This window comes from Melanostigma gelatinosum (genome assembly GCF_949748355.1).
Source record: "Melanostigma gelatinosum genome assembly, chromosome: 22".
Classification (NCBI taxonomy): domain Eukaryota; kingdom Metazoa; phylum Chordata; class Actinopteri; order Perciformes; family Zoarcidae; genus Melanostigma; species Melanostigma gelatinosum.
The window spans coordinates 3,965,813-3,990,166 of NC_136655.1; the positions used below are offsets into that span (position 1 = coordinate 3,965,813).

General features: G+C 44.1%; 2 protein-coding genes across 8 annotated transcripts in view; one reads left to right on the forward strand and one right to left on the reverse strand.

Moving 5' to 3' along the window:
* The window catches only part of ppp1r12a (protein phosphatase 1, regulatory subunit 12A), a 33,098-nt gene extending 25,726 nt beyond the window's left edge, over window positions 1-7,372 (reverse strand). For all 7 annotated transcript variants that reach the window (XM_079294655.1, XM_079294654.1, XM_079294657.1 and 4 more), the window contains exon 1: window positions 7,105-7,372. In XM_079294655.1, the coding sequence (XP_079150781.1) occupies window positions 7,105-7,341 (237 nt within the window). In that variant the 5' untranslated portion in view covers window positions 7,342-7,372. The remainder of the gene's footprint in view (window positions 1-7,104) is intronic.
* Window positions 7,373-21,508: 14,136 nt separating this feature from the next.
* Window positions 21,509-23,657, forward strand: rps16 (ribosomal protein S16). The gene is made up of 6 exons (XM_079294116.1): window positions 21,509-21,557; window positions 21,648-21,699; window positions 22,206-22,307; window positions 22,602-22,698; window positions 22,809-22,856; window positions 23,471-23,657. Exons 2-6 carry the CDS (start codon window positions 21,652-21,654, stop codon window positions 23,614-23,616), a joined length of 441 nt encoding a protein of 146 aa, XP_079150242.1. The 5' UTR covers window positions 21,509-21,557; window positions 21,648-21,651; the 3' UTR covers window positions 23,617-23,657.
* The last annotated feature ends 697 nt before the right edge of the window (window positions 23,658-24,354 follow it).

Sequence of the window (24,354 nt, forward strand, 5' to 3'; positions counted from 1 at the left end):
ACCCCCCTGGCAGCGTCACCGCTCATGCCAACGAGCTGAGCCCGAGCGGTTAAATGGATAGTGTGGGCGCCGGGTTCTGCCCCGCAGAAATTCTACCGATTTATAGCCATTACCACGAAATACATGGATCGTCACCAGAGTGGCAGCGCATCACTACGCATGTTGAGGTCCAAGACCATTTCTGCTGTTTTGAGCGGACTAAAATAAGATAAATACAGTGTGATCTATACTTTAAGTATAATACCCTCCTCGTATGTAAACAAATGGAACAATAAAAGATAAAACTGCAAGACTTCCAACTATGATCAGAATACATCTTTGCTTGGCTGGCTTTAGGTCGATTATTAGTGCATTACAGCCGTATGCTTTGTGTGTGTGACAACATGAGTCTATGCGAGGCTGGTGTCAGACATAAAAGCAGAGGGAGTGGAAGAAGCAGGCTCACTAGTGGAGCCTCAAAGAGGAAATGAGAAAAATAAACAGCCACTTCCTGTTCCTCTCTGGCCTGAAATCTCCAACACCCTGACCCCCCCCCCCACCACCAGACGAGCAATACCCCTCTCATATTCTAGATGGATAGCAAGCATAGAACTGTGATTCATCTGTCATCAGTTGAACATAGAGTGAGCTTCCTGCACAGTGGACGAGGATTTAACATGATCTATAAAACAGCCAGAGGCCCAGACGCTGAGGATGGCAGCCGTGTCTTAGCAGGACTGGTTGTGGTTCATTAATTAGCGCTCGCCTTAATTGCGCTCGCTGCTCCGTAAGACAATGAGGAATTCACGGTCTCTGGGTCCAGGTGTTTTCACTTCAAAAACAGCTCATAAAAATGTGAATGCCGCCAAGCAAACAACAGCGGGACGGCTTCAAGAATACCTGGCTTAAGTAGAAGACAGACACTCTGTGCCACGGGTTGTGAAACAAAAAAAACAAGCTGAAGTCATCCCACAAACATTTCACAGCAGCTCGATACTACGCACGGCTTAGAAAAGCAAGCGGTGGGCAGTAATCTGTTCAGGCACCTGGCAGGTTCCTTTACACTCCGAGCAGAAAGGGAGCGAGAAAACATGGCAGCCTTTGGTTTGAAATAAACTGCTCATTTTGATGGAATAAATGCATCAGGTGAAACAGTTTGGTGAGACATAAGATACATCAAATGTGCTTTAGTGCAAGGTCAAGTCTGTGTCCACAGCCTCGCTGTCAAGTCAGCGCAGACCACATACGTGGCAGCAGGTTCACTCTCCTGAGGAATTCTCCGTACGACCCCAGGTAAACCAGTTCCAACCTGCAGCAAAGCTCATCCGACATACTTCAGAGAACCCTCACTGTTCCAGATCCTCTGGAATATCCGCTGTGCATGATCACGGCAGTGTCATGAATAGAGTTGGGACGCGTAGGATTCACGCAGACCAGAATCAACTGAGACACAGACGACGCTTTAACGGAATGTTTTCAAAAAGCGACCGCACGGCCGGTGTCGTGTCTTTGCAACACAGTCCGTCAGAATGAAAGTCTAAGGCAGCCACTGCTGCATGCATGGTTTTTGTTTCAGAGGAAATCAATACTTTCTATAAAAGGCTTTACAGTTTCATGTACAACTTCTCAGCAAACTCAAGTGTATATGCAGCCATCTAACATGAGATGTTCAGCTATAAACAGTAGTTTTGATCCCTTTCAAAGAAACTACATTGCAAGACATCTTACAATGCTTCCAACCCATCTCGCTCACGCAGTGGCTGTCCATTTTAAAAGTTGACATGTTAACACTGTGCGCGAGGAAACAACACCGACGTGTCACAATCAGCAGATGACCTGGCAAGGTGCAGAGCATTGGCGCGCAGACAGCACAAGGACTTCCTGCTGTTGATTATGGGGTTGGTAAGAAATGTTGAATGAAACGGTGAGCGAGGCCAGCTTGACAAGGAGAGACCTGCCAATTATAGACAGGTAACATATACATGTTCTGGGGCTCGGGTTCTAAAAGTACCGCTCTCAATCATCGAGCACGCTGAGGTTACAACAGCGCTACTGTGATTCACTGTGGACTGGAATTCAGCGTTGCGTCGCAACATGACCTTTTCTTTTATGCAAGGAATGAAACAGAGGACATCGTGTTTATCTCAGATCAGTGGATCTAACGTGCAACTACACTGACAGAAGCTCAGAGGGACATGTGCTGTGTAAAACGTCACACATTCAGCACCGGTCACACAAACCAGCTGCTGGCGGAAAATCTAATAAAACATTCCTGAATCCAACTGCACTATCCATCACCTATTGTCTGCTGTTGTGTCATGTTTGCTTGGCTTTAAGCCATAATGATCCACTCATGTTTGTCTTTCTTGTACTCCTAATGTTGATCTTACCATCTGCTTGGTCTCAATAAGTTTCAAATTACTTCTGCAAGACCTGTTTTGGTTCATGTGGTTAATAAATTCATGATGCAATCACATTTTCTCAACTGTACCCTGAAGATGTGATATTGTTTGAGAAGTTGATCATTTATCAGAATGAATGAATGGCACCAAGATTAAATTAAATTACTTATTCTCGTGTGCATTGAACTGGACCATATTACACCAGTCCGTGTCGGCTTCTGATTTGAAACCAGAATTGAGATCTCAAACAAAAGGTCTGTCATTAGCAATGACACACTATCATAACTCATATGGAAAGCTGTAAATATATCTATGTTACGCCAAAACATGACAATAGCTATAATCATATTCGAGGACTGGCTGTTAACTATTCGTGCTGGACAAAGAACATCAAGATTGTCTAGATTCCAGACCATGAATTATTAAGTTGCATCATAATGTATTCTGCAATATATTAGAAATGCATGAGTGACTAGCTGCTACTGTAAGGCGGCCTTAAACCATAACAAAGAACCTGGAGGCAAAAAGCTGAAAGAAGACTTGTTCTAAATGGGCAGATATCAAGTGCCTGAAGAAGGCAGTAATTGTCGGGCACGGGGATCCTGTTACAGTCCAAATACTGGAATAGTTTACCATAAAAACCCAATGATACCTGTTCATTTCAATGAGCCAACATTTTAAATGTAGTTTAACATTCATCACGTCGACTTTAAAGCCTGTTTAACCAACAATAACTCTTCAGCTGGTTATGTCATAGCAGCTAAGAGACAAGTTCTCTGCACGAGTCCAACAAAAGAAAAGGACTGGCACTATGTGGTCAAGTCAATCTTATTATATAGCCCAATTTCACAATTCTGCCTCAAAGGGCACAATAACACTTTAACGGTGAACAACAGCTCGACTGAAAGGCTGCAGTCAAGCTGAATGATTTCTAAACTACCTGGACCTTGATGTTCAACAATAAGTTATTATAAAAGTAGTCAATTCTGCAACACATGAGCTTCTCTTTACTGAGAAGAACATCTGTCTCCCCTCCTAAAAATACCAGACAGTAAAAAAAGTCACTACCATTCAAAAAGACCCCCAGGATGTTGCTTTAGAGCATGCACATCAAAAGGCAGTTGATTTACAATGCTTTGTAGGAAAGCACCAAATATCACTCGGCTTTCTAATTAAACCTCAATGCAAAAGAGCATCGTCATCTGGGCTCGCTTTAGGCCACATGCTGCACGCCCCGAAAACCCCCACGAGCTGCAGGAAAGACGACGACAGCGCTGTGCGCTACGTTTCAACCTCAAACGATGTAATCCGAGGTAGTCTTTATCGAACAGTCTGATCTGGGAGTTATTCTGCAGGAAGCTAGAGCCCTGACAGTTGTAAAGAAAAAGCAAAACAGGTGAGAACAGGGAAGATCTGCGTTTTGCAATGTGATGCTTTGCTTGTTTTAGCCAAGGGGCCTCTCCACATGAGATGGAAGGATGTTCCTCCCTCGGGCAGAGAGACAGGAGGGTCCGTGAGAGGATGCCATGACGCCTTTATCAGAAGGACGAGGACATGTCAAAAGGCACAGCTGAGAATCTCAAGGCCGGTCTGATCTGTAGTGAGAGGTCCACAGCAATTATGTAATGCGTTACTATGACGGATGCCACCTCGCGCGCTGTAAACTGTTCCATTACAAAATCCTATGAAATTGATTCTCTGAGCACTGCCAGAGACTCTCCCGCTCTCTGCTCAGCCTGTTATGCAACCTCCCACTCTGTACATGCAAATCCACCAACACACGAGTGACTAGCAACCGTCCCCGAGTCGTTGTTATGGAGACAGTGCAAGATAATGTTCATAGACTTCAGGGCTGTAATGAGGGTGTGTAATGTCAACAGAGCGAAGGCATTGTAATACCCTAACTCTGACATGTTAAGCTGGCCTGAGTCTTGTCACCTCGGTGCTCGGGGATCAACACAGGCTCCGAACGCTAAAGACAAAAAAGTTCAGGTGTGGGTCAGTGTGGAGATTTTTATTGTGCGAGGCGACAAGCCCCGGTTACCGCCACACGAATTGCCTTGATGGAGCTCAGTGGGCGACAGTCAGCTGGGCCTCGGCGTTGTATTGGGAGTAGCGAGCCAGAGAGAGAATGACTGGAGGGGTTTCGGTGACAGCTGAGGAATGTCTGCTCCGCTCTCTTTGCCGTGGTTTCAAGCGACTGTCATGTGAGGAATGTACGGGCTTGGACGATAGGACCTGGAATGCTACTCTCCGAGACGAATTTAGCAGACCAGATCTGGACTCTCCACTCGTCTGATGGACCCCTCGTCCGCTCGTGCATCCTCTTTACCGTCCACCTGAAACCACGCAGTCTGTGTTTGAATGAACCAATCTGTAAAGCTATACTAAGTCGACATCTTAACCCTGGCTACCAACAACGTCCATGTGCACCTGTAATGGTCTTCATGAATCACGTTATAGCGCCAACAACCGAAGGGAAGATGTTTACGGGTGCTTCTGCAACAAACTGTTTTTTAGGTGACAGAAGGCCCACGACTCGCATGGCGACACAACCGCTAGCCTACATGCGAGATCATGCCAGGGCTGCACGACAAAGCAGAGCTGCAGACTGTGAGTCATACCCAAACTTAGCATCATCTCCTGAAACCCAGTTAGGAGAACTTGTGGCGGTGGTATTTATAAACCTGCACTGGTCACCACCCAGCAGTGGGAGTGATATCGCTGCACCTATTGTGGAGAGAGTCCTCATGTAACAACATGACACACTTCTCAACAAAGCCAGAGGTCAAGTCATTCCACAGAATAGGGCAGTGCACTTCATGCACAAAATGAAACAAATGCAAAACAAAGACATCATATATTGACCGACTGGCCCTCTCCTCCTCATCATCTTGACCTCTGTGAAATTCTGGGATTTCTCAGAAAACATACTTTTAAAACTTTGAATAGGCGGAACAAAGTCTTGGACAACAACCGTGCAGCATGGTGGTGCAATTAGCAGTGCTCAGGCTTACTAACACAGCACATGTGGGCATGACTAATAAGGTGACATCACTGGAGATTTATGAAAGCATTACACATTTAATATTCTATGATTCATTCTTAAATCATTTAAGCACTTGCTATCAAAACAAATAGGTGTAAAAAGCATCCTTGCTTTTGCAATTAATTAAACTGTTGCATGGGTTGTTTCCACAATTAATATCTGGCACTTTGATTTATTAAGTTGCTAATGAAGTACCTGAGGTTTCCTGTTGTCCTACAGGTGTAAATGTGTGTAACTAAGACATAATTGCAATGTCCTAGTTATAAATCCATCCAGGTAGGTTTTCTTTTGGTATTCAGAATTAACTGTTAATGCACAGCAGCTGATATTGTTTATATGCCATCATATTATTACATTTGTAATACATGTCCCTAGATCCGATAGCATTGTAGTTTATATCCGATGTAGAATACTATTAATATTTTCCAAGTATTGTTTATCTTACAGTAAAGGGTAGAGATATGTCACATCTGGAGCTTAGCAGATATTGAACAATCAAACTCGACACATCAGGACTCCCCTTTCTTTTGAATGCACCTACTGTCTGCCATAATATTACGATCACTGTACTGGTGCTTTAAGAACCTTATAATCTGTTATTTAGCCGTGCTTAGTTTCAATAAAGCCTCATATGTGAATAGCACCTGACGTTACTGACTACAGACAGCCAGAACGAGCTGCCATTTTCATTATTTGCCTACGAAAGCACCGAGGCTAGTCAACGTAGCTACCAGTGGTTAGCGGGCAAATAGTTAGCATAGCACTGGTGGAATTCCAACGTAATAGTAAATTATTGGTCACACATGTTCCTCTGCGAACGTCAAACTTGGAGACAAACTAGTTATCCGCTGACGTCGCTTCTCAAGCGAGCTAACGAATGAATTAACATCAGCTAAACCCTCCATAACAGCTAACGAAGCTAGCTTATGCTAGCTAATGTAGCGTTAGCATACATTCCGCTTGGCTGATATTGCACAGACCTAATGTACCTTTTTGTCACATTTAAGCTAACATACCAAACAGTGCTGTCAACAACATATACATTACATAAGTGTAGCATACAGCTGAGGTCTTGGTAGGATAATAGCAGCCTGTAATCGAGTGACGTTGTACACAACTAACGCCAGCTAGCTTTGGCTTCTTCCAGAGAGTAGCCGCAGTCAAAAACAAAACCACTTTTACTGCTATAGCCAGGTAGTAGCCATCGGTGTGGAAATCAATGACAACATTGGTGTTTAAGCTCCTGGCACAACTCGATTGTTCTACATCAATGTGCCATAGAAACACTAGTGGTAGCTCGGCTTGAAGGTAACTGACAACATATAAATGACCCGACGTTACAGTTTGAAGTGCAGCAGTACAGCAATTAGACTGCACCCACTTGACTAGAGGATAGACCTGGCTAGTTTACAAAAAGTAGTCCTTAAAGGGAAGCTTTTTTTTTACTTTGTTGCTCATTGTGGATTGCACTCGGGAAACCTGCAAGCACAGTTTTGAATTTAAGTAGTCCATAACCCAAGCTCAGAGAGAGAGGCCAGTGTGTTGATCTATATCGTCGAAAAGGAAGGTAAACAACGGGATGAGAATGGCTTCCATTTGACAGGTGTTCAACGATACTTCTGTGTCTATTGATGACTGACATTAACAACTAGTTACAGCAGGCATAACACAGACCTGGTGGAGGGCGGTGAGACCGTCCACATTGGCGTAGTTGATGTCAGCGCCTCGGTCAAGCATTCGGAGCACCTCCTCGGTATCGCCGCTCGAGCAGGCGGCCAGAAACACGGCGCCATCGTCGAACTTCACCTTCGTCTTCTTATTCTTCAGAACAGGAGGCTCCTGGTCCGTTTCCGAGCCCAGCCACCGCTTTAACTGCTCATTCCTCTTCTGCTTGGCGTCCGCCATCTTCATCCCCCTCCTGATCTGTCTGTCTCGGGCTTCTTCTTATCTTTCTCCGAGAGAGGATATACTTTATAGTGCCACTATCCCACAGCGCACTGGGGCGTGGGAAGGGAGGGCTGGGGAGAGCGAGAGAAAGAGAGAGAGCGAGAGAGAGAGAGTTTTCCAAAATCTCGCGAGATCTGGAGCTCAGGAGCTGCAGTATAACGTCATCATGAGCAGATTATGAGAGAGTGAGCAGGGGTATAATCCTTTATAGACTGTGTGAACACCAAATAAGACAAGAGTACTTGAAAATATTACATAACATTCAGCTATAGCTAGAGAGAAAGAGGCAATTTTACATACAGAGGAAAGTATTTGCAACATATCCTCAATGCTCCAATCGACCATAACATTTATGACACATCATGTAACAATAACATAGGGTATTACAATATATGAATCGCTTCACAAACACCAAGTTTATTTTTTATTTATTTCAACCCTCTGAGTTTGAAATAAGAAAGAGATAAAGCATTCATTCTATCAAAACCACTCATTCATTTTACATAATACCTATTTAATAATACCTAAGTCATGTTATCAACCACGTGCATGTAGAATGTTGTGAGTTTGTTCTTAATCAGTCGACAAAACCATTAGATTAGAAAATCCGGTACATCTAACAAACGGAGGGCACCGTATGACAATGTTAAGCATATGGTGTTTTAAGACAATGAAAATCTATCGAAGAAATACAGACACAATGACAGGAAAATCATGTAGATTAAAAAATAAAAAGAGTGGCACTTACATGGCACAAACATATAGAACTCTGCAGTTTTCTTAAAGTCTGCATCCAACCATGCCCCCGCTTCTGCACTTCCTCTTTCATGGACTGAATTGCACCATATTCATTCTCCATGTGCATTTTCCACAGGTGGGTAGTGAAAACCAAACATTATGAATATATTGACGAACCAAGTTCTGTCTGTTTTTTACGGAGATGAGGTCACTATTGTCATCGGTTGTCCCTCCTGCTCATGATATGACTGTTATTCTTAGTTTCTAGTTGTTGTTTTTTCAAACAGACGTGACTTGTCCTTTCTCTTTTCATTTCAGGAATGGGCGTGCTAACAAAACTTCCTCCACACATGAACGCATCGAATGAAATTCCAAAGATGTAACATGTTTAGTTTACATCTAATAAAAACACATTTCTCTCTCTTTGTAAGAATAAAAAAAACCCTCCTCACCACAAAGTACCTGGAATGATTTGATGGGTAATACTTGAAGTGCTAGGAATGTCGTGGACTCGAGCACCAGGGTGGTCCAGCTCAACCTGGAGTAAAAACAAGGTGGCCAGGCATAAAGTGTTTTTTATTTTGGCACCACCATGTGTTATTGTTGGCAGACACCCATGTGTACTCAGCGGGGGGTGTGATGCAGCCCCCTCATATGCAAGTTGTGGATAAGATGCACACAGACCTCTTTTTTGTGTCATTACAGACGCTAATGATGTTATTTTTGGGTTTAAAGACATTTCAGAAAGTGAAAATGCTGCTGCTTGCGCTTGATTAAGTACCACCCACCCGCTGAACTTGGAGTTGACATCCTGAATAACACGCTGTTCAAGCAGAATCATGATCCAAAACATTGATACAACTGTGATCATGAGCCATTGTGTGAAGTCATGCCACCCCCAATTTTACCATTTCAGAACCATTCCTCATGTCACCGACACTGAAAGTAGACAGATTGAAATTATTTATAGTCTGCAAATGCAATAAATGAGACTTGGGCCTCAGCACTATAGGGGACTCTGGGCCAGAACACGGAGGTTAAAACACGGAAAGGCTCAGCTGATACTGATCCCCAATGTTCCAGAAATGTGACGGGGAATTACGGTGGTTCTACTGAGTCATAGAGATGGTGGGACACCAACGGCGTCAGTGTCAGGAAGTCGTTGGCCGGAGGCTTCAGTGAGCTGATATCAGGAGGGTTTGCAGGGAAAGTGATGTGCAAGCCGCTGCTCAGCGAGGAGGGCCGACAGCACAAGGCGAGCCATGAGGGCCACGTCCAACAAGTGAGAGTGTGTGTAGGTAAGACACACAAGTTTCAGAGCTGGCAGACTGCGTTATTACTCGCAGGCCAAAAAAAACTGTGCTTATCTTTATGATTCAGAGTTTTCATAAGGTTGCTTTAAATAAATAGCTGTAACATTTTCATAACCTTTGAATATTCAAGCTCTGAATATGGGATAACATTGACATTTTCAATGTCCTACCTACCAACGAGAAAACATGGAACGGGTACATATGCTCTTTGATTTTAGTCAGGGTTTAGTTATATCTAATACCATACAGTAAACATGCACCTTTCACATATTTATGCAAATATCCAAACAAATGAGTCGCCTTTAAAGCTCAATTTAAACAACACCACCACCATGATGTTGTGTTGTTGCCCCCTAAAAACAAATGCATCAATATATTTAGTCAGAAATCTATACACAAATGATGCCGTGAAATCAAAATCAAAAACGTCATTCTCTGGTATTTTACGCAGCTCAGGGCCAATAAAATACAATTTGAATACATTTAACATCCAAGCTTGAAAATGAGAAATTGGAAATCTCCCCTACAGTTTGCTTAACATCTACAACATCAACATGGTTACGTAAGAGCTGCAGCTGCAATTACCTCAGTGATGACAAATAATTGCAGTTATTAATGCGATGCCGGAGGATGCATGAGGATTTTTTTTTCGATATAACTGATGGGATGTCAGCAGGAATATACAGTACGTTCCAGAACACGGGAGAAAAATCATTCATCAGCATCGCCTCTGACAGGCAGTAGTGACCATCCTGCAGTACATGTGTCATGAGGCTCCTGGACAAACTCCTGTCTCTCATTACCCTTCGCTTTGATCTCCGAAAAGTGTCTGGGAGTGACTCGAGTGTATATCAGTACCACAAAATTACACCGGCGCACTCTCGCTGTTTGTCTTCAGCCGCTGAGCGCGCTGATTAAAACCCACCGACAGATCTGTAAGTCATGTCATTGACATCGCTGTCTGGTCCCTCGGCACCTATGACCGGTCCCCCCAGAGGAAGCTCTTGTTTACTGCTTTAATTGAGTGTTTCCAAGGGGACTGTTCTCTGGTGTGGTTTGTGAAACCAGATGAGGTGTTCATGCCAAGTGGTCTGGAAAGGCACAAAGGCAAAGCAATTTGGAGGTGACTATCTGACTTAAAGTATCAGTCTGTGTCGTGTTATCAAGCCAAGTCCACTTTAGAGTTTGAGTTTTTTTGTATTTCCAGGGAAAATGCTGTACCTTGGTTTTTATCAATGTTTTTCTCTGTTAAGAAGATTTCAGAACAGTTATCAATGGGGTCAGTCTGCCCTGCAAAAGAAAGCCACAACAGTGGGATCAGACAGGGCAAATAATGAATTGCCATACAGTAACTGTATCATATCCACCAGCATGTCAGTGCAGGTGACCCAGACAAGCAGCACTCGCAGAGGGGTGACTGGTGACGTGTGGACAACTCGGTCCCATCGGAGAGAAGCCAGACGCTCGGCTCCCATGCTCCCATGTCACCCGGTGCCTGTTGTTGGCGCCTGCGACGCCGACACACTCATCTCCCTCCCCGAAATACGGGTCCAGACAGCAGTGCTATCGAGCAGATAGAAATAGCCATGCTTTGATGTTATCGAAAGGACGTCTAACAAGTGATGTCGAGAAATACCCCGATAGTGCTGGCTCAGCCCTTCAGACCCTTCCAATTAGTCACCGGTGGATTGAGGAGCTTGCCCCGGCTTGTGGTATCAGGCGAGAGTTAGCATGTCTGCAGAAAGAGCCGGGTGGAATATAAAAAACATTCTTCCCAGAAGCCCCAAGGTGACACGTCGTGCTGCATTGGGCCCAACCCCAAGTCCATCACTGATGAACGGGCCTCCATTTGACTGCCTGTTAACTATGTGTAGATTGCATTGCCCATTGGCCCAATGTCGCCGGGGGCTTCAACAGTCAAAATATTTAGAGGGAGAGTGCAACGAGAACGCACAATGTGTCCAAGGCCAATCATGTGTCAGGCAGTGAAGTGGAGGAACAGACGGCGATTGGCAGAGAAACGGAGAGACTTGAATGAATGGCAGGTGGGGTGAGGAATAATGACAGCAACCTGATCTGTGGGTTTTTCCTCAGCTGTGGATGCTGCTTTACTGCACGCGTCTTTGGGTTCCTCTTTGTGTGTTTGTGCACCGTGAATCCACTCTCGGCCGCTTAATCGTTTGGACCAAATAGGTTAAGCGTCGCAGCAGCGCCTCGTGTGTCGCACAGAATCCACACGTGTGATTATTGCACAGATTACGAGCACTTTTTGGGTCAGGACTGAAGCGCAGAGACCGGAGCTGCTGCAGCCTCTCCATGGCCCGTGTCTGCAAACACGAGGTGACGTCTTCGTAAGCATCACAGGGTTGAGGAGTGTTCATGAGGTGATCTGCTCCCAGACGAACAGCTGAGCTCTAACCTGCGGACAGAAATAGGGCAGCTGTACAGCTGGAGCATCACTTGATTCTGCTCTTTTAAATCTCGGGCCGATATGTTGGCAATATGACAACAATGGATGCTTGGTTGTGCTCAGTCAATTCAAATGTTTGGTGACAGCCTTATGTGCAAATGGACGGTGGTGTTACGTAGTGTGTGATGCAGGCATATTTCATTCTGGGACGTGTGTGTTTCTTTAAGGCCAAATGAATCGTGACAGCCTAATAAGACAAGGCGATTTCAGTGACCTTGTTTCCTCGAGAAAAGAGGCTAATAATAGGCCCAAATCTGGAGCTGCGGTGAAGACTGTTATAGGTTAGTGCTAAAAGCTACGATGAATCATTCCACGCAAGACATGGAAAAAAAAAAATCATCAATTTCCAGCCGGATGAAGATTAGCATGATTTAGTCTTTAAAACGATGACCAAGATTGTAGAGGAGCCTGTGAGGAAACAGATTACAAGATTACAAACGATCAGACAGGAACTGTAAATTAAGGATAGGTTCACATCAAACAGTCTTCACATCTCCTATCTGTATGAAGAGATCCCGTCTTAAAGTGACTCCAATAGGAGATGGAGGTCAATATCCTCAAAGCAAATATGAGGATAAATCAGTTGGAGCTAGTCAAATTTAGTATCTTCTCGTAAAAGTCCTTGTAGTATTGGGTTTATTAAGTCTTGAATAAGTCTTTGTTGTGTATATGGGCACGTGTTTTGCATTAAAGAGCCAGTGTGTAGCATTTAGGGGGATCTATTGGCCCAAATAATATGAATAAATATGTCTTCTTTAGTGTAAAAGAGCCGTTTTAATCGACATACAAACCTGGTCCTCACTCTTTACGTGGTCCGCCATGATGCACCTCCACGTTTCTACAGCAGCCCAGAGCGGACAAACCAAACAGCGGCCTCAGGTAGGGGCTTTTGTAAAAGATACTTTTATTCATTTATGATCATGCGCTTTTTGAGAGATGGTTGTAATAACACATCAATTTAATTAAAGTGGAATGCAGTTTCTGAGGTTCCACAAAATGATTTCCACGTAAACTGAAAAGAATACTGCCATACATCCATTAGCTCTATTGATCTCTGAGATCATTTTAAAGCTCTGGTTCTCCTCTTTTAGACTTCTTCATTTCGCCATTGAAACCCTCTGCCCTCGTTATTTCCATTCACCTTGATGAAAAGAAGCATGAGCGGAAAAACAGAGCCGCATTCAGTCTTTAAAGCCTCGGCCCTATCAGGTTTAAATAGCACGAACACATTGTGAACTGCACTCAACCCTGCGGATGATCAGGGGGCGCGAGCCCATGGGGGTGCATTCTCCGAGGTGAAAGGTCACAGACCATCTCGTTTGTCATGGACAGTTTCAGGGCGCTTCATATGCGGACAGGTTCATGTTTCAATTAACAGGTGTCAAATATCTTATTTCCCAACTGTGCTCATCTCCCACGACCTCGGTGATCCCAAAATCTGCTGCCAGTTACAATGGATACAGTGTTTCCCGTGACTAGCATCAATCATGTTCAGTTTGATTCAGCCAGCGATGTCTTCCAATACATGGATTGCATTTTCTGAGGGGTACCCGAAAACCCATGAAAGGCTGTTTGGCAATAACTGTCTTTAAAGCGAGCAAATCAGGTCAAAATCAGACCCGAATTAAACAAGAATTGCGACCGGCATTGAAAATCCAGCTTTTAACTCCCCTATCACACAGAAAGCTCCGTCCACACACTTCACAAAGGAGGCCCTCAAGCAGCGGCTTAAAAATAGATAAGTGTTACTTGTGCTACTCTCTCTTGCAGTGAAGCCACCCACATATGATTATTCCCCTTTATGCAGCCATCTGACAGTACTATCAGCACTAACTTCTGCAGCAGCACTCTATGAGCTAGAATAAAGCCTGCAGGCAAAGAGATAGCAGGAATTTGTCGCTCCACCTCACATATTGGGACAAGTCAATTACCGCTGAGAGGCAAAACAGCAGGTAACGCAACTTTAGAGCAGCACTGTTTGTTTGGCTGGATCTCAACAGGATTCTATGCAGGATGACCTGTAATGTTACATCAAAGGGATGTGTATTTCTGCAAGCTGACACCTCAAGCACAGTTCTTTGGTGGGTGCGTAATCGCAGGAAACAGAGAAGAAGAAAATCAATTATAGACTTTGAGGCAAGAAGTAATCTCATGTAAAGTACACTTTAAGTATAGATTTTCCTCCACGGAGCTCTTGTAATGTAATGCCGCTGTTCCATTGAATGGTAAGTTGGTCAATTTCAATTGATTCAATTGGTTTTCCATTAGCGAAAGTTGTAGGCAGTACCTGGTACCTTTTTTTTTGTGGTCACCTCGGTCGAGGTTCCAAGCAAGCTGAGCAGATACTGGAGGGCGGAGCTAAAACATTGCAGAACTGGAGAATTGTCACATGCGCAACACTGGACATCCTGCACAAAACCTGCTACTTAAAACAAATAGAAAGTCACCAATCAATGCCGCCCACAATCTTTTTATTCACTCGACTCAGATTCTTTTTGAACAGCAGCCTGCAAAACGTTCAGACTGTCAATTGCATTGACCTAAACTGTAGCATTCGATTCAGCCGCGTTATCTGCTTGGCATGGGCCTCACAGCAAGGTGTGGCTGTGTCGCAGCTGATAAGGTGACGGCTGACATCACATGTGGTACCTGTCGACAGCTCCCCAAAAAAAACCCAAAAAACATCCAGTTTGACAGATGAATACACACAAAGAAACACAACCTGAAAAGCAGGAAGTAAGTGCACAAGATAAACAATCAGATTTATTTTGAGAGCCTGCGTGACGTCATCATGACAACCTCCATTGGAGGGCCGGCGCTAAAAATAGCACAGACGTCAAAGCCCTGGTACATATATGTCCATGAAGTGTGCGGAGAACATTCCCCATGATAACAGCAGATGGCTGGTAGATTGGAGCCGCATGGGGAACGGGTGAAGAGCTCGCCCACACACGCCTGATGCATCTCACTCCGGCCGCTGGAAGCTCACCAAAGCCCACGCAGAGGCTCTAAAATGATTGGGTGTGGGGTCAAAGGGGGCATCTGTTTTGGACTTACACGCATTGTGTACATGAAGCGGTTGTTGACCCTTATCGCCGAGGCTGTGATGGAAAAAATTAGTCAGGCTTGTTGAAACAGAGAGGCCAGCAGCTGCGTGTGAAGACATCCGCTATCTAATGTGTTTTTGGGATATTTCTGATTGGTCAGAGTGCCAGGATGTAGCGCGGCCCGCCGATATGTAAGCGGAAAGTGTCGAAATAAAAAGGCTTCACTCTCAGCCAAACGCAACTTGCAAAAGACTACTTCTGCATCTCTTGTTGCTGTTGTGATATTGCATTTCCTCCTCATTTCTGCTTTTTGTCACGTAAATAAAGGGAACTTGGCTGCAGTTCCGCAAATGAAACACTCTAAAAAGAATTTAAAAGGTATCAGTGAGTACATCAGACAAATTCCCAATCCGGGAAATCTTTCATAACACGCCTTTCCAGGTTCTGATGGATGGAAGCCTTATTTCAGCTCAATGAAGTCATCAGTGTCGTGTGTTTCTCTGATGTGCATGATGAGGCTGGCCAAAGCCTGGTTCTGCTCCTGCTGCCGGGCTTCTCCACTGCTGTGTGAGGGAGGGAAAAAAAACATAAGGGGACGGGGGGGAAGAGAGAGTCCACGACATCATCTCTCCAGGCCTTTTAAGGAGCTCTCCAGTGGAGGGCTGAGAGAGCTGGCCCACTTTCCCATCAGAGCTTCCCAGCCCCGTCTCCTCTCCCCCTGGGAGCCTGGAACACGGAGTGACTGAGCACAGACTCAGAGACACACCAGGAAACACAACATGCATATAATATACTTTAAAAACATACCACAAACACGCTAACAAAAGGTACCGAATATACTCTGAGACAGTGAAGACAAACTACAAGGAACACAAAGACAGCAGCATCAGCGGGACGATCATTTGTCACGTGCACTTGAGAGAGAACTGGACCACGAGATGTAACATATACAGGTCACACTCCATCATCTATTCGACATTTTAATGTGAGTGCAGGCACAAGCAAATACAGGGAGAGAAATGAGGGGATGCAAGTTGCTGGCAGCCATAATATTCATCATTGTATTCCCAGAAGAAGAGAGAGAAGAAGTCGGGGGAATAAAGAAGGCTTTGCTGTAGTGGTGACCCTCTCTGGCTTCATCCCTGCTGATGTCAGCCAGACCCCACACGGTCCCCGTCCTCAAGCCAGTGCCACCGCCTCATGCATGGACCCCGGACGACCCGCACACGCTCACACAGAACGGGTGAGATGGAGGAGGGAAACAAGGCGAGGGGGGGAGACCGAGAGCGAGATGGAACAAGAGAACGAGGAGGGTGACGAAGCAGATTGTGTGGGCGAGCTGAGAGAGTGTGTGTGTGTGTGTGTGAGATTGATCGAGGGGAAGTACCGGTGCATGTGTGACAGCGCTGACAAATGGCGAATGAAAGGTAGTTATGTTGGCAAGTTTGGCCCTGCTCCATACTGCCATCAGCTTCATGAATGCAATGTTTCCAGTGCAGCTTTGAGCCGCTCAACCTGCTCCGTAAACAATAAGCGTCGCTGAAATTCATGGTGACGCCTTTTGAGTGAAGTGGGTTTTCTTAAACCAAATCCGATGGCATTAAACAACCTATTTAGTTCCAAAAGAAGCCACAGAAGTTGAATAAATGCCTGTTTTTCCATTACATGAAACACAAGAGTTGGTATCCTGAATGCTGTTTATTTTAAATCTTACAAGATGCTCACAATGAAAACATACATTTCACTACATCAGCTGGTTTTATTCATTTCAATTAGATCGATGCATTGGTGGCTGACATGGACGTTAAAAATAGTTTAAACCTGCAGAAAGACACTTCATCCAATCAACCTTTTTTTGCCAGATGCTGAATGTGTATCGTACTCCAATAAATTACAGTTATTATAGTAAGTTATGTTGTATAATCACTGTAAATCAGTCAGAATCTCGCAGTAATATTGTTGACTTTCCCTAACTTCTCATGACTCCATGATATTTTTCATGGCACTTAAAGAAAAGTAGTCCAGAAAGATCAACTATTTGGGCAGAGCATTGTGTTCCGGGAGTAGAGACAACCTGTCCGCTGCATCCCTGAGCCCGCTCACTTCAGCATCACCCTGTGGCCTCAGCTCCACGGCCAGATGGAGGTTGACTGAGCATGGGACAGCTGCGAGGCCCATTGCTATGTGGTAAATGTGCTGAAATAGCCAAATTAATGGGAGGGGCTCAAGTCCAAACCAGGGTTCAATACCAGGCTACATTATAGTGGTATGAGCTGTCACCCACTCAGGCAGACATCAATATTTACTGCTGCCATGGCACTGCGACAGGCACGAAAAAAGAGGGGGTGGCAGCCATTTTGGTTCCTCTCACTTCCAGGGGGGAGCAGACAGTTGGGGGAAACACATCGGTGCACCACCTTGGGACTGTTGGTTCTTAGAAAGAGGCTTGAAAGATGACAGACGTACTGGGAGTGATGTTCACCACACAGTGGAAAGTCTGGCATGTAAATATAGACGTGTATGTAAAACACTCGCCAGAAATGAAAAAGCTTTAAAACAGTAGCAAAGTATGTTGTGTAGAAAAGTAGGCAGCCTGTGTGAATATAGTATTTTCCAGACACAAGTCTGAGTAGCATGAATTGGAGGATGTTTTAAACATTTCACAGGGAAATGGTGAGCTAGCGAGAGCTATTTATGGATCCTCGCACATGGATATAAAAGGTAAGACCCGTTGCCTTGAATCCTAATTCTCTTGACTCGCAGATTCACGGCCCTCGGCGTTCTCCTCTCAGACGAGACACTTTTCTGCCTCACGAGTCCAGGAGGAGGTTTCTCTCGTTGCTGTGGCGACCGCACTTGTGTACACCTCACCAAAAAAAAAAAACCCTTTTTCGCTCCCCTCTCGGCTTCTCCGCCTACCGGGGTTTAGCAGATCTTCTCCTTCTGCTCAGGGAAACTTCAATTAACCGGCAACACTTTTTCAACCACCGCCAGGCCTATTATGGTCAAGCGAGACACCATGGCCGGCCGGGAACGGCATCTCCTTCCCCTGTAAATCTGAGAGCGTTGCCTCATGCTCACGGTGCTGTCACAAGACGAGGTCGAGGGGTCGCGCCTCCAGGTGATGTGTTTCCATAAGGCCGTGGAGAGGAAATGCACATATATGGTGTGGTCTTTATTTATTGCCAGCTCTCGCACTGGATGAGTGCAGCCTCTCCTCCTCCTGTAAGCCCTGCACCTCTTCTGAAGCATTGAGGCTCGGTGTGTCCGCCTCTTTTAGAAAATGTGGGATTTACGTGACCACTAACACAAACGCAGGTTTATCTGAAAGCATCCAGCCTGGGGTCCCCACACTGCGCTTCCTCAGTCTGCCTGACTCTGGTGTAGATATTGGCACTGTCAGTCCGAAGCTGCATCCCTTGCATTTATCTGTTGGCTAATAAACTCCTCAGACTTGTCACGCATCAACTGAAAGGGGAAGGGCGAGGAAAAGAGAGAGTGTTGTGTGAAAAAGAGCAGATTGAGTCATAGAATGACTTCCATTCGTCACGACAAGAGCATCAAGGAAAAGGTCCAAACACATACTGTGTATGTCATCATTTCAACACAGACCCATTCTTCTGCTGAAAGCAGCCTTGCGAGTTCAGAGGTGTTCACGCTGCACGATACAATGATTTCATATTGAGCAGATAAAGAGACAGTTATTTCCCTCAGGAGCTGGTGGCCTCTGAAACAGGGCCGAGTGAATATTGGACTCTTGTTCATCAGGTGGCCAGAAACAAGACTACAAGTGAATGCTAATGTTGCTCTATGCTTGCTTGATGTGTAGTTAGCGAGCTGTTTTGCAAAAAATGTTCACCAAAACAACTTGATAAAGTAATAATATAATCAATGTTGTGTCTACAACTTATTCCACTGCCCCCAAGTGGCCCAAAACGGAATTAATTTATTTTTAAAGTAGAAGGTAAAAGCTTTATTTTCAAAAATATTTACAGGTCTGCACTGTAAAAAGGGAGGTAAATGGCTTGAACATACAGTGTAACATAAACTTTTAAATCTATGCTCTCACACAAAGCTCCACGCACACCACTGCGGTTTGAATTCGGGAGTCCAGACAGAGGCTCAGCACGCGGCCCGATGGGAGTGCACGTTCCCTCTGCCAATAAAAGAAGCCAGGTGCCATTTCAGCCGTGGCCGACACTATAAACACCAGTCTCGCTGTAGTAAATGTCAGGCATAGGTAGGCACTGCACACATGACTCACACCACTGTATACAGATTCCCAAGATGCTATCTATCTTCAGTCCCCGCTGCTCCCCTCCTTTAAGGGTAAGACTGTGCCTTGAAGCCGACACTTTTCTCTCGTCTTCAGTGTCGGTTTGATATTTGTCCAAAAAGCTCCCCACTTCCCACTCCCGTACCCTGACCCGAAGCTCCTCGGCCCCAGGCGGCACTGGACAACATGACCTCTGTATGTCGTTTGGCTCACCACAAGCTGGGAAATGAGGTTTTTTACACACCGAGGCGCTTTGAGTTTGTGTGGTGTGACGGCGGCCTGTTATACAGGAGAAATGAACGCTCTGCTCTGATTTCTGCCAGACAGCATCTGGTTGATTGTACAACCTTGCCCCCAGCTGAGATGGGAATGATGTCACACTTAAAATTGTGTTGTGTTAATACTTTCCACGAGAGGGTGGTGTTGGGCAGAGATTCTGAAAAGCGGATGAGGAGGAGACTCACATAAACCAGGCCACTGGGACTACAGTTGTCACAGTTTATGGGTTTTTTTTAATATGATTTGTGATTTGATGGATTGTATTATTCAAAACAAAAATACCATTCATGTAGATTCAAATCTACATTTATATAGCGAGCTAAAATTGAGATTATAGCTGTGATTTGGCTCCACCAGATCCTGTTGAGTAAACAAGTTATTACATTACCGTCCTTATCAACGTAGTTCATGAGCTGGGTGCAGCTCATCACAATTTCCAGGAGCGTCCATGTAAAGAAACAAAGATTCCTACTTTTTATAACTGTATCCTGATCCTGCAGAGCAGAACAGTGCTGCTGCATCTTCTGGTTTTTGTTGTTTAGACAGATACTCCTCCTCCTCTCAACAGGCAATTTATCTTTCCAGGTATTTAGATTCACTGTTTCCAAATGTCTTACCTCTTTTTGTTTCTTACACACAGTTTGTATGCTAGATAGTGTTCGAGTACGAAGCAATCTCTTTTAAATGCCATTCTATTGTTCTGCTCTAAAATAGAAATGTCAACTGAACGTGATGGAAGTAACAGCAAAATTCAGTCCAGGATGGCATCTGTTACATGTGTTTTTTGTCAGTATTCCTATTAATACTCCATTGCATCCAAAGTCTTTAATTGAACATGTTCCAGTCAAGTACACAATTCAGTTGTACAGTACGAGCCTCGATGTTGTGTTTGTGTCAGGGGCAACCACCTTTATCCACGTGGGGCGACCCTCAGAGGACTCTGTGAAGTAAAAAGCATATTTAAATGTTTGAAAGTAATAAAATCAATAATCTCTCTCTCTACTTTGTACAAATGTGAAATTCACTGAATTGTAATAGGAATTAATATGTATAGCTCTTATAGCAAATAATAAAGTGAGATAAGCACATTTTTTTGTCTTCATTTTTTAAATACTATTTTACAAACGAGCTCAACGTTCAGCTACAGAGAGAGACGAGTGGCTGGAGGCCATCGCCAAGGCCATAGACGACTACACGAAGAAGAAAATAACCTTCATATCAAGTCGAAGTCAGGAGGAGGTGAAACTAAACATCTGTGCGTGTGTTCATGTTATAAATTCACCCTGAATGTGTCCATGTTAACCCCCAATCTCTCTCGACCCAGGCGCAGTACGTGCCCTTCCCCGCAACCAGCAAGAAGATCCAGCCAGCACCTCTGCTCTCATGTGCGGAAGAAGAGGTTCACGACCGTTGCTTGGCAATGTAAAGTACAAAAAAAGTAACAAAAAACATTATCATTAAAAATATAGTCGTATATATGACCTGAAGTCCGGAGTGTTAAGCTAACAGGTGTTTGTTTATTTTTATACATAACCACATTAACCTCTTAGAGCTTTAACTAAAACATTAAATCAAAGATCTTGATCAGTGTCAGAGTTTCACACATCAGTTACTGTATATAAAATCTACATTTCTCATTCACAGATTGCTCATAGCACATTATGGGGTAATGGTAATGATGACAATGGAATGGTGATAGAAGAGTTAATGGAGATATAAAGCCAGTGTGCTTAAATAATGGAACTGGGACAATATTTAACATAAGAACAGGGACAGAGTCTGCAATAAACCTTACTTTAGTGTCTAATTCATTGGCAGGTGTTAGCTCCTGGGAGATAATAAGAGGCACAGAGTGTTGGCAAGGATCATATTTGTTATATCATGTTAAGCAATCTAAGTGAATCGTCTATGGATATATTACAGTAAAATGGAGGTAGAGCGATATCAACTGTCGCAAAACCTACCCCAAAGCACGTCTGATGTGTCGTGCAACAGCCCCTGATTTTCTGCACGTGAAACCCCGTCGGTCTCTCCGTACGGCACCCTAGCTGAAGACGGTATGTTTGTCAGCCTGACCCGTTTCAATAGTATAATTTATACGTATTCGCCGGTTTCTAGTGTAACACTTTTTCCTCTCTGTGTTTCAGAAACATGCCGGCGAAAGGCCCTTTGCAATCTGTCCAGGTTTTTGGACGTAAAGTAAGTAAATTAAAGAGTGTTGCACATGTGGTGGTGTGGCTATCCTGTCTTGCTAGCGCCCATTAGCTACTTTAGCTAACATAATGCGGTAGTGTGTCGGTTTACACCGTGTTGTGGAGGCCTATATTGATCTAGACGTCATTGTTTGAAGCTACATTACGGTTGTACACGACCGTAAAGCACACGTGATGCTGTTGCTGGGTTCAAAATCGGGCTTTTTCCCTGCATAGCGTTACTCTATCGAAGCTTGAGTAGCTAGGTAGCCAGCCTGGCTGCTAGCAATGGTTGTGCTTTTAATACCTAAAACAGGATGTCAACGTTGATTTTAGATCACGTCTCTTCGCACAAACGAACACCAATTTCTTACTTAATTGATAAATTCGTCTAACTTTCTCACAAACCGAATGTTTGCATTAAAACGGAACGCTACGAGTGTTCACGTAATACATGTGCGGGTTAAAGTTGATTTTATATGGTATCTGATGATGATGATGCTTCTGTCGTAGAAAACCGCCACAGCAGTTGCTCACTGCAAGAGGGGCAATGGCCTGATCAAAGTGAACGGCAGACCCCTGGACATGGTGGAGCCTGCCACCCTCCAGTACAAGGTGAGTCCTAAGGAGAGAGGGGGTTACCATCAGGGAGCACATGGCTGATGGGGGGGGGGGGGGGGGGCAAAGCACTGGTGGGGATGAGCAGTTCAGCACAACAAGGGTGCTAGTTGTAACCTCTGTATCTAACACCATGCATTTTAAGACTACACAAAGAGATGGGTTACTGCCCTTGTCGTAGCAGCTGACATCAATATTCAACAACATTGATTACTATCCTTTTACTATAATCCTGGTTGCAGCAATTGTTTCCTCTTTTCAATAGTTTTCATCTTTTTGTGTGCTTTTTAGCTTCTGGAGCCAGTGCTGTTGCTGGGCAAGGAGCGTTTTGCTGGTGTGGACATCAGAGTCAGAGTGAAGGGTGGTGGACATGTGGCACAGATCTATGGTAAGCAGAACTTCAAGTATGAGTTTGTTGCTTCATATTTATCCATCAGCAGATATCGTGTCTTCGGCTTTTTACCCTTTCTGCCATTTATTGTTGTTGTTGTCTTCCAGCTATCCGTCAGGCCATCTCCAAATCTCTGGTTGCTTACTACCAGAAGTGTGAGTATGACATTTTGTTCAGTGCACAAACATCACTCACTCTTTTGAGAAAATGCTCGCTGTTAAGGTTTCAACCAAATGAACAGAGGCCCGATGAGTGGGAACTGATTTTCAGACGTGTTCACAAATAGTAACATTGATGCATGGACATAAATGGAGGCTACAGATCCGAGGACGTCCGAGACAGCTGAAAGGTTGTCAAATAACAAATCGGGATAGTTAAAATACGACGCAGCACTCAAAAGAGTGGTATTGTGTCAGCATTTCAACACGGTAACAGTTATCACTCCAGTGATTGTGTGTCTGGAACATGAGCTGTCAATTTGTTTTAATCTACATTAGTCTATGTTGTCATATGTTACTGTGCAAATTCCATCACATCAGTAGCATGACAGGGATTGCCGTGTTCTTGTAGAAACAACCTGTTTCAACCACTTCAGAGAATTCTTATTGAATGAGAAAGTTATTTGTGTTACAAAAGTTCCTTTGGGTGTGAACATCTGAATATACATAGTGCAGTGTTTATTATACTTATGGTATTCTGTACAAACCTAGTATGCAGAGTGTTGGAACACTTTGGATCGAGAATAACTTTCAGTGTTTTTGTCCTGCAGATGTGGACGAGGCCTCCAAGAAGGAGATCAAAGACATCCTGATCCAGTACGACAGGACCCTGCTGGTCGCCGATCCACGTCGCTGCGAGTCCAAGAAGTTCGGTGGACCCGGAGCTCGTGCCCGCTACCAGAAGTCCTACCGTTAATCCCCCTGTACATTTTCTTAATAAATTGGAGGAACAAAGAATTGAATTTGTCATTTTTTATTCATAGGACTGTACAGACGGCTTGCTTGCATCCTCTGTTGCTCGGTTTTCAATGAGGGATGTTTGTGTCGTTCAAGTCGCTTGATTCATTGAGAACAAAACACTTAATTATTTTTCTTGGTCACATAGCACAAAAATACATGTTGACAGTAAACTACATATTTCTCTTGACATGGTGTCAAAAGTGTCGAGACATAATGAATGTTCTAGTAAATGTGTATTTACAGCATTAATTCATAATGTTGCTCACTGCCGGGTGGTATGTGTCTTTTGAGGGACTCGGCTATATTTTCATCTCTTTAATGAGCAGCATTGTTTTCTTCTGCTGAATGAGGCCAAGAAATAATACATTTTAAGTGAACTTAACACTATTATACACTATCTGTTCTGTACACCTCAGAGCAGATGTTAGGAGAACTATAAAACATTTTTCTAGATATTTTATTTTCAGTTTAATGTTTGTTCTTAAAATTGACCAACATTTTGTTTGATTCTTGTGATTTAGTATTTGTATTGTTATTGGTGATATTTTTGAGAGTGAAAGATGAGAGAAGTTGAATCAGAGGTGCCATAGGCCTGTGTCACAGTGTTTGACTTGGAGTAAGAAAAGCACAGGTGTTACTAATCCCATTAAGTGTGCTACAACACCAGGAACCTGAAACTAAAGCAGCTTAATTG

Excerpts from the sequence above, each read along its gene's own strand:
- rps16 (XM_079294116.1), top strand. The coding sequence starts at position 21,652 with ATGCCGGCGAAAGGCCCTTTGCAATCTGTCCAGGTTTTTGGACGTAAA. Across the intron at positions 22,699-22,808 it reads ACATGTGGCACAGATCTATG|CTATCCGTCAGGCCATCTCC; the intron begins GTAAGCAGAACT and ends GTTGTCTTCCAG. Across the intron at positions 22,857-23,470 it reads GGTTGCTTACTACCAGAAGT|ATGTGGACGAGGCCTCCAAG; the intron begins GTGAGTATGACA and ends TTTGTCCTGCAG.